We start from the raw sequence: 14,630 nt of genomic DNA on the forward strand, positions 1-14,630 counted from the left end.
ATTGGCGAGGAGCACTTTCCCGTGGCTCGTAAAAAAAAAACGGACACCAGCAAGCTCCACATATCGATCATCGGCGACCTTTTTCAAAAGCTGTCGCGTTCTGAGAAGCTGAGCTTCACGTAAACTATTAATCAGGCCGAGAATAATAATTTTGTCTTTGTTTATAGAAAAATTGCGTTAAGTTAGTTCATTTACGAAGCATTAATTGAAAGTACAATGATTAAAAAAAAATAGCCAATTCCGCTTAATTCCGTCTTAAATGTTTCTATTTAATCTTCTAATTAATTTTACACTCGCGTTATATTTTTTAAATACTCATTGACGATATTTTTTTTATTATAATCATTAATTATTAAAGAAAATTAACCACAGTTTCTCATTTTACATTGAACTCATAACATTTTCTTACAATTAGTACTCTATACATTACGTACATAAGATAAAAATTATGTTTAGAACGTAATCAAACTCATTACTAGCGAGAGACAGAAATAGAATTAATCCAAACAATCAACGGATATCTTATTCTCCTGTCAAGTAAGCTATTAATATCAATGGGTTGATTATAGCTGTCAGTTAGAACGACTGTGCGGTTAGATTCTCGGAAATAGATAGGTCGCATCAAAGCTCTAAAACGGAGGGAAGAAACGGGAAAAGAGCAGAGGGGAAGGTCGCTAAGATGGGACCAATTACCGCCGGCGATACGTTCTTTAGGGGTGCCGCGATCGGCCGGTTCGATCGATACCAAAGCCGCGCGCGTGGAAATCGAAGCTTCTTTACGAGCGCGAGACGCGATCGCCAATAAAAGTTCGAGTCGAATGTTTGCCGACCTCGTAAAATCGGCAATCGTACGGGACACGCGCGCGCAACCACGCGGTCCACTTGCCACGATGCGATGGGTCGAATATCGTGGGCGCCGTGGAGTCGAGATTTCCAGGACCGATATCAGTCGTCTTCCTCGAAAGCTTATCGGCCGCCTTCCGCGGCAGCGGATTCGCAATGATTTACCCGCGCGATTTACGCGGAGAACCGCGTCGTGAAAATCTTTCTTTACGACACGGCAGTACCACCGGTGTTTTCGACATCGCTCACGATTTTTAAATCAAGAAACTCCGATACTGTCTTTTCTATTTCTCCGAATCGATTGAGACGACGAAGTGACGCGAAATAAATTCTTCTCAAAACGCACTTTTTTTTTTCAAGAGAGAATTATGTTGTATTGTTACAGATTATCATTAAAAATCATGATTGAGTACGCTCTTCGGAGTATTACTTCACCGAAATAACGAGTCATGCGCTTACGGAGAAAACAGCTTCAGCGGTTGATATCTGGCGAAGCAGGATAAAGTGCGCGCGAGTAAGAATAAGGAGGTATAATACAGGAACACTCACTTGAAAAGTCCTTTCCGTCGAGGAGGGCGGTGTAAGCGGTGAATGATGAATTTGCCGCGTAATTATAGGGGTCGAGGACGGACTCCTGGAGGACGGTGCTCTCGTTTCTCTGGCCTCCCTCTCGCACACCGAGCCCGGCGACCAGATTTCACTTTTTCTGCTGCCGATACTCGACGAGACGTCGCTCGGCTTCGTGCTGAGGTTCAACGGCACCTCCTCCTCTGAAACGAGAAGTCACCCGTCTATTTTGTCACTCGAGCGCTCGCCAAATCGCTGCTAATCTCTTATTTTGAAAATTTTACGGCTATTTAATTGAACCGTATATATAGAAATACGTCATAATACAAAATACAATACTTTACTTGTTTTACATTAAAATAAACAAATCTTTTATTCATGTAATATAATACGAAATGATAAAATTTTTCAAAGTGTAAATCCATATAAAATATATAAAGAATAATTTACACATACATTTAAAAATGGAAATTAAAAATCAATATATTAAGCATTTACCAAGAAATATTTCATCATAAATTTAATTGAACGTATTTATAACACGGAGAGCACAAAGAAACAAGAAACTTCATATCGTCGGCGTCGCATCAAGATATCGAAAAAAAGTGATAATTTATGATCGATCATGTAACATCATCACTAAAGGCGGGGAAATTTTATAGTTTTTGCACACCATATATACATGTATGCGCAGATAGCAATTAATTGATCGTAATTAGTATCCGTGCAGCAAAGTCAAGCGGCGGCGATAAATGATGCCTCGTGTGACAACGTTGGTCGATCGATAGCACCCACTTACTGATAATTGCTCATTAACCGGTCTACTGTTTTAAAAGAAGCATGTTTCGAACGCTCTGAAAAAGGTTTATCCCGGGAAGCTGGCTGAAGACAACTTCACTAGACTTACTCTTCTAAATCGTGATCTTTATCAATTTCGAAAATGCTCAATTATTTCACTAAAGTATTCGCGTTTTCGTCTCTACACTTATTAAACTTGTAGACACATAATTTAATCCAAAATACGATGCTTATAAATATATAAAGATTAAGCGACTGGACATTTTTTTATAATGCAATATAAAATAATGACTAGATATTGGATTTTTTATGCAGATTGTTGGAAAAGAGCAATTAATAACTAAGATTTAGGTTGTTTATAATATTCAACATATTTATACTGTAACATATGTTGGATATTATAAATAACTTAAATTTTTAGTTATTAATTGCTCTTTTCCAACAATCTGTATATAAAAAATCCGATGACTAATAATGACAGGATTCATAATCAATGTTTTCAAAATAAATATCGACTAAATTATTATGCAAATTATTATTCAGGATGCTAATTAAAAGTAACTTAACTAATATGCCCCGATAAATTTTGCATGATTTGGTGCTTTCTAAGTAACAATGTCGTTTCCTGGTAAGAGTTTCTTCTCTCACAATCTCTCGGTCGTAACATGATAAACATTTGCAGATTGGTTTAAGAGAGATTCAAGCAAATCTCACCGAACTTGGCCTTCTCCGGTGTGCATCTCCGGGGTGATCCGGGACGTGCCGGACTGAGAGGTTCCGAATGAATGGGCGAGCAATTCGTGACCGGTGTCGTCTGTTGGGACGGGATTCTCGTAGGCGGGAGCAAAGAATGTGGCAGCAGCAGGCCCATGTGACGGGCCCACCAGGCACCCCCAGACGCCCCATAGCCGCCGTACATAAGACCGCAACGCATGTCTGAGACAACAAAGGTAACCAGGCTGAGTTCAAAGTGTGGAATTTGGAAGGGTGATGATCTTCTTCAAGTAACAGAGAATTTACAAAATGCTTATGGAGATTACACGTCGCTGAGCGAATATTCTCATACATGTAAAGGAATAATTAACATACATAAGAACACAAGAAACATTTAATAATATATAAGACTAATTAACTTAAGAAATATTATAATCAAATATTTCTATTTGAAATATATCGCGCGGTTCAATTGACAATTATAGATTAATAAATACATTTAAGTTAGACGACATCAAAACTTTCTCCCTCATCCACATCATCCACGTCATCCACTCTTTCACGACTTACCTCGCGCGGCAACGCTAGCGCTGAGTGGTAGACTTTGCAGTCTCAGATCGGGATTGTAATTCGACACGAGGGTAAAGGCGCTGAAACGATCGGGGACGGGTTGACAAAGGCCCGAAGGTGCATTGGTGGTGGAGGCGATGGTGCTCGAACTGCTTCCCGGTACACCTGGGCTCCAAGGCGAGGATGGTAGCGTGATTATGCTGGGGCTGCCGGGTGGCGAGAGGGTGGCCGGGGGTGACAAGGCGCCCGCCGGAACTCCCACGGGATTGCAATGAAGTTCCGGTTTCATGTGCCAAGTTCGAGGTACCGCTTCTATTACGAGAGAGAGCAAATACTTGGCTTATTATTTCGCACTGCACCACGCACGAACGCAAAATGTGTATATAGCATATAAATTTCGAAATTGCGATGATTACACCGTGTTATTATCGGTGAGCTCTTTTCGAAGTACGTACTTAAAACGCAATAAACATATGTCTGTGTGTGTGTGTGTGTGTGTAGCTAAAACTCCATGTCAGATAAATTGACTCTTATCAATTACGCACGTGCTAAAGTTGCAAAATACTATTTTCTAAAGGTTATTAAAACTAATGGCATTTAATTAAGGCAATTGAAAAACTTTTATGTAATAACAAAAATGGCTTGCAGAATTTTTACTTAATGAATATCATTCGTTTCTCCCACCAATAAATGATATTTCTTGGTAACTTTTGTGAATCTTCAGTCAGTGAATATCATGAATATATATAAATATTATGTAAATACTTGGACTAGAACTACATGGATAAAGACGAAAACAATTAAAACAGAGGACGTTGAAGTGAAATAGGTACTCTTTATCTGTTTTGAAGAATCTTTTACAGATTATATCTAACATGATTTTAATTTCTAAAATGTTTCTAAGAAATTTGATAGGTATCTTAGACGTTTAGTATTATTTTAACATTTTTTAATAAATATTCCTAACTGTTTAGGTATATTATCTTTCTTCATATTGTCTACTTTCAATTCATTCTCTATTTCTACGTGGTTTAATATCTCGAATATGATAATAAAACCTCTATGGAATAAAGGAACTACGGAAATTCACGTTAAGTGTGAGTTATATATGTATTTCGCGTAAAAACATGCGTAGAGGCTGCATTCCACAAACGCGTTCATTACGTACACGAAACATATACGTTAACAGAGAAATGAATAATACATGGAGCCTTGAAGCGGATTCTTTCGTGATGCATAAAATCTGGTGATGCTGATCGCGATCGAAATCTTTTCGATCGCGCAAGCGAAGAATGATTGCGGTCCAAAATCACGGCTTAATCGAACGTGTTAATCGGAAAAATTATAAAGTGAAAGTGTTGCCCCGCGTAACACGCGTATCTTCCAAATTTGTTTTGCAAACACATGGTAAAATGTAAGCCGTAAACGCAGATTATGCTTTTATTTACATTATTTGTAATAAAATATTTTATGCGCATCAATCGCTGAAGTATTTATAGAATTATTCTGTAAACTGGGATACCAATTTATCATTTTCTATAAAGTAGCATTATAAATAAATATTAAGAATCTCAAATAAGAAATTATCACAATTCTCTAATTACATGTTTTTTTCATATATAGTTACACGCAACTTAAAGATTTTTATTCATGTCGATTTGAAAATTAATCGTGCAATTTAAACATTACCGGAGTAATTAATCGCGATGTACGTCCGCCATATCAGGATCCGAAACAAATCATATTTATCGCAGGAAGTATAACTAATCGGAGATTGTATGTAGGTACTACGATACAAAACGTCGAGTTTCCCCCTGAATTATATGCTCGTTGCACTCCACAATCTCGTCCGTTCGATAATAGAGAATTAGGAATGCCGGTGATTATGAGCTCCATATTCATAACAATCGTCCGGCCCCGCTAAGAGAGTTATTTAAAAACCGTTGCGCTGGCTTCCATATCGCACGATCTCGCGCGCCGATGAATACGGAATAATTATGCTCGCCGCGTTTAACGCGAGCATGTCGGCGTTTAATGCATTGTCGGCGACGATCTCGCCGTCGTTTTAACGCGTATCAGATTCGTCGGCGGAATAAAGGAGGAAAAAAAAAAGAATTTGCGCGCGAAAGGGCGAACGCGCGAGCGCGGGAAAGAAATCACGAACGCGCGGCCGGCGAGATGAATTATAAATCGTGCGTGCGCGACTCGCGGCCGAGTATCGAGTATCGGACGGACGTATCGAGACGACGAGATCCTAATCGCGCGAGGTCGGACAGATGTGATTGCTCGACGCAGATCTCTGCGACGAGTCGCGCGATAAAGTGTCCCGGCCGCGCCGTCCGACGCAAACTTGACGGGGCAGGCTCTCAAAAGCGAGCGCGCCGACTGCCGCGATCAGCTTTCGCGTATAGCGGATAATCAGTGGCAATGAAATAAATATATTTGCGCGCACAGGTTGTTCTCCGTCACGCAATACGTGTCCTGTACTGATTTCTCAAGCTGTCGTGAAATTCTATCGATCGGCGCAGTCAAGGAGAAAACTTTAATCGGCCACGGCATCGATCATTTTCGTGTGTGCCACGCATTCTTTAGAAAAATTACGTAATACAATTATCTAATTTTCATACATGTAATAGTGCGTTTCGAGATTATGGTCAACAATCTGTAATTTTTTGAATTTTTATAAAACGCACGTGGATTTCCTTAATATATTTCAAACAAACATACATTGTGTAATTTTGTAGTGTATAAAATCTTGTCAAGAAATTAAAAAATTGTTCTAATTAAAATGTGTTCTAATTCACGTAAGTTGATGGGAAGAGATATTTTTTAACGAGCTGCAAACAAACGAATAATTAACAAGCATCGAGCACGATGCGAGTGCAGTTTTTCGCTGGCGCGGCGGCGCGCGGGGGTAATTTGTAAGCACACGCGAGTGTTGCGAGTGGAAATAGAAATAGCCATTTTGCGTGAAACGACGATGTGTCGGGAAGCCAGGTGATAACCCACGAAGTAAATCACTGGCTCGAAGGTCCCACCGTGTGCGATAAGGATCGCGTCTGGACATAAACTACGACTAATAACCGCTACTCGTTGTTTGAATAAATCTGTAATGCATTCGTACGAGCTGCATTCCTACATAATTCATGCGCGGACGCGCATCGGTAGCGAGAATTTGTTACTCGTTTCCATAGATAACGGTGCACGATGTAGTGTATACGCTGCCAATCGCCTGCTTATTCCGAATTTCAGTTATACTGTTCCTCGGTTTTAGACGAGCGAATTGAAAAGGGAAACGAGCGCATTACAATTCGTCCGACATAGTTGCAAAAAAAAAGAAGAACAAAAGCGTACCGCTGATAAGAGGCACGTAATTTTCCGTGCCAGATAACTTAAATAATAATTCAGCAGAAAAATGAAGAAACGGAAGAGAGATGGATCGAATGTATCGATCTTCGTCTCGAGTCTAATGAGTTGTGATGAAAATGGCTGCATTCCGATATTCACTGTCAGTACTGAAAATCTAAATTTTTCTATGTTTTACGTCACGTATACTACAGATTTTCAGTACTGACAGTGAATATCGGAATGCAGCCTACGTATGAGATTAGGGCGCGAGAAATGGTTTGGTTTCCAAGATAAAATATGCATGAAAATATGTTACAGAAATTTCGCTCGTTAAACCAGAGACGGAAAAAGAAAGCAGCAAAGAGAGCCACGATTTTGACGCGGGACATTCTCGTGTTGAAATTCGAGGTCTCGATATTAGATGGACACGTATTTAGACAGGTGAGGCCAATTCAACGATGTATCACGCTGCACTTCTGCGTTGTTATCATCCATGCATCATGTCACCCACAGAATAAAAAACCGCGTACTGTTTGTATGAGAATAAATCATGAGCGTCGCAAACCTGATTTCCTGCTATCTTTTCAATTTTGCGCGACGACAAGGAATAAGCTACGAATAATACCAAACAGAAATGTCGAAAGCATTATGTGTTCGCGAGAAATACAATATGTAAATAACATTATAATGTACATTATACACTGTTAAATGTTAGAGGATGAAATTTAAACCAATACCATGAGTTAGATTTATTTTGTTATTTTTAACTACCATGTGTGTCAAAATTTATTAGTTTGAAACAAAATAAGATTATTTTAACTCCATTGGTTTAGTCAAATTAACATTGTTTTAGTTAAATTAACTACATATTGAGTAGGAGCAGTGGCGACCTATGGAATAGTTAAAAATTACTCAAAATTGAGTATAATTTAACCCTATGAATTTAACAGTGTATAATAAAATATACTGACATAATGTATATTTTAGCAAAGTTAAAAATGTATTTACATAGAATTTACTGCGTTCACTATTGCGCTTAATTATTATCGATCGGATAGAACAAATAAAGAAACAAAGCATAGGTGAATTCATAGAAAATATATTCTATCGCAGATTGTTTCGAGTGTGTTAGCGTTGAATCATCGTCAAACTCGCGAATACAATTTACGTCTTTAATAGCGATTGTTAATCCATGCATGTTTTAGCAATCTTCAGTACGTAACAAATTTAAGACAGACGGTAACAAACTGCAGAGAGACGTGTGCGATAATCGGTGCAATGAAAAAAAATCTTCGATTAATGATAAAGATTGATTGATTCAGCGCGTGGCCACCTGTGGAAATACATATCTGTCATTTTAACAGATTCGAGGTACGTTAACTGCGTCATTTCTTAATTTTACACTTGAGGCTTGACACGTTTCACAGCCACACGAAATGAATTCCGAGTCAGTGAGTCGTTCGTGTTCTCATCGTCGAAATTAATAGCGCGGCCAGATGGAACTCTTTTAATTACCGATTAATCACTCGTGACTCACGGTGTTCCCGTGAACGGCAAACGTTTCCAATTCATACGAATTTCGGAATTGGACAAAATTTCCCTTTATGGACAATGTGATTACGTTACATTGGCGAAAATTTCCGATCGTGTTTTTGGTAAATTTCTATTTAACGGCAGCGTGCACATATCGCTCTATATGAAATCCAAATGACATAACAGACAATGAGAAGACATCTGCCAATTAACGAATCGATTAATTGATGATAAACGGGGCTCTAGGCCTCGTAAACGGCTAATCGTTTGCTCGTTAATTACGAAAGTAACTCCCACCGCAACGACTCATCGTCAAATCTCAAAAAACAATCATGAATATTTACGCGATGCCTTGATTAAGCTGTGTGAACAAGTGTCAGATGTTCTTCTCGCCTGAGTATCTTTAAGACGGATTTTTGGACTTACAAGCTGTCATTTTCGAACGGAGATTAAAATAAGCATTTAATTTTTTATTTCAGAGATAAATGTTATAGTCTTTTTATACAGGACAGTGATATGTATTATATAAAATAATGCAATATTTAATATACATTTTTAACGGATTTAATAAATGCATTAAAAATAAAATTGTTTAAAATAATTTACTCATTATAAAATGATCCAAAACTAACGATTTCTCGAAAATTTCATTATGATGAATTATCTTATTATATGCGAACAATTATCATAAATACTTAAAATAAAAATTGCACTTAATAGAAAAGACTAAAAAACGAGAATGTAGAATACGACACATCTATTAAAGAATAAAGTTTACTTGTGATATTTTATTGAAGAAAGCTATTTATTATATTTCGTGCAAGAGCATAATAATTAGGGTAGGTAGTCCAACAATGCACCATGTAAATTTCAGAGGCTTATATCTCTTTCAATTATTGAGTTGGAGATCTGTGTTTTTGCATACAGTTCATGAATTTAGTTGGCTACATACTGTATAAGATAAGTCATAAGTTATTTTTAAAGTTTAGCCACAATTTCGATTTTTTTAAAACAATGTCAAATGGTTCATTGTGTACAGGGGCGTGTACACAATGAACCTAGCCATTTTTAACAATAAATCATGTTTTATATTGTGAATTGTTAGTGTTATTTTAGTTTTACTATGTTCTAAAATGTTTATTTAGGGAAGAGATTGCATTATATTTTTCAACGCAGTAGAGAGTTGCATGCCAGTCATCGTACTTTATGCAAGCGAGCAAATTGCGACGATGTTTTGGAAATTTACACGTGTTCCTAACATTATATTTGCATTCATGATGTGTTTAAAATACTAGCAATTCTAATGCCTCGTGCTTCGGTTATCATCGGCTTATCCGCAGTACTTTTTCGCTTTTGCGATTACAATAATATACGCGCGGTGCTAAAATCTCTCATTTGTTTAAGAAGCCGTGCGCTTTACAAAGGTGTACCTTCATATTAAATCCGAGATTAATATCTAATCGTTTGTAGAGGTAGAAAGACGTGGAATAAATACGTTTATTTTTAGATATGCAAAATATCGACTTAACAAAATAGTCAGTCAATTGAGGTAAATGAATGATATGCTTTAAAATAAGTTCAAAATTCAAGAATGTAGAGTTTTCGCGTTATGAATAAAAAGAAGACAAATTTGAATAAATTTCCATTAAGACATAGATAAATGACAAAATTTTAATTTTAAAAAGAACAATGTATTTTATATGTCTTTACGATCGTAGAATGAATCAGCTGAAATTTACATCTAAAATTATGAAATTGTGAACGAAGAAACAGAAATGGGAAGTTCATTTTGCTTATTAGAGTAGATTGCGCAAACATTCTGTGCGTTTTTTTTTTACAGAAGAATCTCGGAATTTTATCAAGATTGAAAAAGCTGTACGTTTCGGGATAAAACTGCAAATGTGTAATTTGGCGGCGGAAGTTTGTTAAAAAAATGTGACGAGATCTTGGCGCTTTTTGAATATTTAAATCACTCATAAAACACACAGATAAATAGCATAATCGATAAGCTATAATCCCGACGTTCGAAAATGTTTCAAGTAATCGGTTGTAATTTTGTTTATATGTGAATTAAAACAACCCCGAGCGGATTTCAAATGTACTCTTATTAACGATTGTTATTAACAAGTTAATCATTATTAACAATTAACCATTACTACCATTACGACAAGTGAATTATAACAAATACTCTTGTGTCACGAAAAAAATGCGATAAACTCGCAAATGTACCTGTTTAAAATACACGTGCTTTGCGTTTTAAAATGTTAGATGCCAAAATAATCGCGGAATACGTTCAAGGGGTCGACGAGGACAAAAGCGATCTACACGAAGACTTACTTTGTAACGTTTAATTGTAAGACACGATGATAAAGATCAGGTGCGGATCGGCGGAAAAAAACACAAGTGACTACTCTTGATAAGAGTTGCGATTGACGTCGTGGAAAGTTACGAGGGAGGTCAAAACTTTAAATCAGCTTTAAATCGTGTCATCGTCATGTTAAAAATCAGTTCATGTCACTTCGATCGACAGGATCGTCGATGATTAATAGCGTGCATATGGCACATTCCCATACAACTCATTTATTACTCATGTTCGCTTATGTTTCCTATAACTAATATATTCAAGATTCAATATACTAGTTTCTGATGCACAATGCAATCTTTTTCTTAAAAAGTTATGTGTGCTTACATAAATTTTCCATAAAATTATAAAACGCACAAACAAATCAAATTTTGATATTTTATAGCAAGTTTTATTCTTTTATCAATAATTATCAATAATTTAATTCTTCCTTTTTTTGTGTATAACAATTGAGAGCTTGTATCACAAATTTTAAAAATTTCTCTCACCAATCGATCCCATGTTGTTCTATGTAACGTACAAGCTTGACGCGTAGAATTAAATACATATAACTCTCGGCAAGTGCGTGATATACGTGTAAACTTGTTGCGATCGGCAAAGTTTACCGGAGAGTTAAGAGTCGGGTGTCACGTGTTGTCGCGGTGATTATATTAACGTGTATCCAAAGACATTAACTGGACCTTGTACTCACCACACATCACGTTCAGATGTTGCAGGCGATGCTAGAACGATGTGTTAAAATTGTATGCCGCTCATGGAGCCGCGCACTATCCCGACCGCGGTCTCCGCGCGCACTGTGCCTGCCAGATTCAGAGTTCGGCGCGCGCGAATCACACAGAATTTCTTTGGCAAACGTCAAACCACCGGGCACACGTTGCCGCCTTCTCGCACAGATACTTTCGCGGAAACACGCGATCTTGGTCGCTCGTTCAAACGCGCGAGTTCAAAAGTGTTCCCTCGAACGACCTTGCAACTGGTTCCGTTCACCGTTCATCGACCGGTCGGTCGAAGTCTCTTTCCGGAAGTCACGATTCATCAAGGTCGATCGCGACGAGGACGCGAATCATCGTTTAAACCAATCCTCCTCTTCAATACTTAGAGTCGCTTCAGTCTTGGATCTCGAAGAGCCATGAACCGCGAGATATTTTAAATCCCTTGACAAAACCTTGACATCAGCCGCTGACTTCCTCCTACTCCGTTTTCTGTTTCCTTGACAATTAGCGCACTGCTACGGTGTGTGTCGCCGAGAGCAGCCAGTGGTAGTAGTACTACAGGTAACTTGTTGTCCGAACGTCAGTTCAGTCCGTGCGAAGAAGAAGAAGAAATAGAAGAAGAAGAAATTCTCACTCTTCCCTCTCGGAGTGTCCTGACTCAGAGCAGGACCCCGACTGACCCCGCGGTGTGGCCGAGGAGGGCACGCACGGTCTCTCGCGTATGAGGACGAGCGTGTGTCGGCCAGCCCGTGGCTTCCCCTTACCTGGTCTGCCTCACCGCGCTCAGGTTTCGCTCTTCTCTCACCTGCGCGTCGGTCTCGTGTGCCTACCTGGAAGCCCCGCCTACCATCGCTCGCTCGTGGTGCGGAGTACGCCGGCGTTCGACGTGGTGGGAAACGAGGAGAGACGAGTAAGCGCGCGTCCTCCTTCCCTTCCCCCTTCATCCCCTTGTCTGTCCCCGCGGAAATCGCTGGTAGCACGATAGAAACGTGTGGTCTTCACGACATCGAACCCCACCACTGCCCTTATAGACGGAGAGTACGCGGGAGATGCGTTCTATTGTAAGCGTATCGCACCAACGGGTGGGCGGTTTCCACCTCGCTGTAGCCGCAGCAGGAAAAGGAATCGCGAGGTGCAGGTGTTCGATGCCGTATCAGTGTTCCGTTCCGAGACGAAATTCTCGATAGCGGATTAATTGCCGCGCGGAGGGCGACTAGAATTAACGCATCTGCGTGGACGTGGCGCGTTGTCCCCCCGGTTGAAACGACGCGGCCCGGCCGTCGTTTCGCACGACACGCGCCGTGGATCGTTGATCGGTTAATTAACGGTTCCGCGACTCCCCGCGCATGAGAAACGACCGAGCGGCGTTGAGTGTTCTTAAATTCAAGTTGCACTTGCCCTGTTTTGCAATTAAAATTTTTGGTTCGCGTGTCCGCTTGGCGCTTACGGCGGCGATAGCACGTGACAGATTCTCGGGCGCAGCATCTTACAATTAGCTCCGCATAAGAGATTAACTTTGTACAATATCTTTATCGCGCATCCCGATCGCGATGATCTGATCAATCGCGATTAGAATCCCATGAAATACAGAGATCATTCGGAAATGTTTTAAGGGAACGGGCTTGGAAAAATTAGCGGGGAAAGAAGACCCTGTTGAGCTTGACTCTAGTCTGGCAGTTAAAACATTTCGAAATGATTATTATGAAATAATAGTTATTGAGATATTTATAACTTTCATAATTCTCATTATTAAGCGATAAATGAGCAAATAAACTTAATAGATTTATCAAACAAATCCAGCCAGATTAAACTTATCATTCCGTGATCTCTCCTTCATATGTCAAACAACAAAAAATTAATAATTCTATCGACATTAACAAAATAGTACAGGTATTACTTGATAAGTTAATCACTGATTAAGTTAATCGAAGTTTGACCAGTGGTAAAAACAGGGGAGTCTGAGATTTTGTTGGTGTTCTCTAATAGCATCAGAAACGCGTGGTCCATGATCTAGGGTACCATCGCGCAACGTCCATCTTAACTCGGCGCCCGGGTGCAGACGCCAATAGGCACTCTCCCGAGCGGCCGTGCGCGCGCACGAGATATCCGTCGTTAGATTTGATTCGGCGGACCATCTCACGAGAGTAGGAGAGAGCCCGAGTGCGTCGGCGCCGCTGTCGGAATCGCTCTCTATTGGCTGCTCTCTCCTAGGAGAGAGGCGAGGTATCGTATCGTCTCGCTCGCGTGAACCCGCCGTATCCTAGACGAGAGCGCTGAGAGAGGCCAGGCGCCGCGCCGTCTTCGCGACGACCTTGGGTTTAAACCGCGATGCTGAGTCTCTAGGTCATCGAAAAGGCAGACGACGACGTCGCTGAACGAAAAAACGTTAAGAAAATTAAACGTAATGATCGGGAACGAAACTCGCGCGCGTACCCACAAAGTACTTTAATTACTCTACCTCGGTGACGAGGTAGCAAAAAGACCTGTAATTGCCGCGCCACTATATCTTGGACATATTCTTGCGCGACGGAAAAATGGCTTTGAAAAGTAGGCTAATTATTTTTGCAATGCTAGACAGCTCATTCGATTATTTCACGCATCGCGATATTCGACGCTCAAATTTTTTTTCTCGCTAATATCAAATCAAATTCAAGATTAGATCTTAAGTCTCGTCGTTTTGAAAATAGCTTTCAATAAAACTTGACGTCTTAAAAGAGACAGGACGATTTTCCATGAGAATTTCATATCTTTAGTTTTTTTTGCCAATGTGAGTTTAAAGCTTTCAGTCTTTCAAGGCGCCTTACGTTTGCGTTTCGCAACGACATTTTCGCGTGATGCGCAGTATATTTGTTCGGCGTATCGTCTGAGCGAGACGATTAACGTGTTGCACACCTTGCGGAGATAACGTTTGTGATTAGCTCATGGCGGTTAGTCCGTTTCCGAATGAGCGCGGTTAATCACGATCAGCCGGCCGAGTCATCAACTGCGCAAGGGCTTTCATTAGCCGCCGTTATCGTCACCTCCGCCTCGTTATATACCGGATAGATAATCCTCGGTAATTTGTGACGCAACAACGTGCATATAAAATTGAAAACGGGGAGGTCCGAAAGTAGATTGCAGCAGCTCGTGTTAATCGCGCGCCAGTCTTAACAAGCGTAAACATGGCGGTTTATTGCGATAAA

The 14,630-nt window shown here is 39.8% G+C and overlaps 1 protein-coding gene across 1 annotated transcript in view; it reads right to left on the reverse strand.

Moving 5' to 3' along the window:
- LOC139772573 (uncharacterized) overlaps positions 1–12,200 on the reverse strand; it is a 32,320-nt gene extending 20,120 nt beyond the window's left edge. The window contains exons 1-4 of the mRNA XM_071706386.1: positions 11,427–12,200; positions 3,493–3,804; positions 2,923–3,144; positions 1,393–1,613 (exon numbers count right to left, since the gene is read on the reverse strand). Coding sequence (XP_071562487.1) covers positions 1,393–1,613; positions 2,923–3,144; positions 3,493–3,804; positions 11,427–11,433 — 762 coding nt within the window. The 5' untranslated portion in view covers positions 11,434–12,200. The remainder of the gene's footprint in view (positions 1–1,392; positions 1,614–2,922; positions 3,145–3,492; positions 3,805–11,426) is intronic.
- Positions 12,201–14,630: the final 2,430 nt, after the last annotated feature.

Source organism: Temnothorax nylanderi, unplaced genomic scaffold (genome assembly GCF_030848795.1).
Source record: "Temnothorax nylanderi isolate EJ_2023f unplaced genomic scaffold, tnyl_v1.0 TNYL_tig0051_pilon, whole genome shotgun sequence".
Classification (NCBI taxonomy): Eukaryota; Metazoa; Arthropoda; class Insecta; order Hymenoptera; family Formicidae; genus Temnothorax; species Temnothorax nylanderi.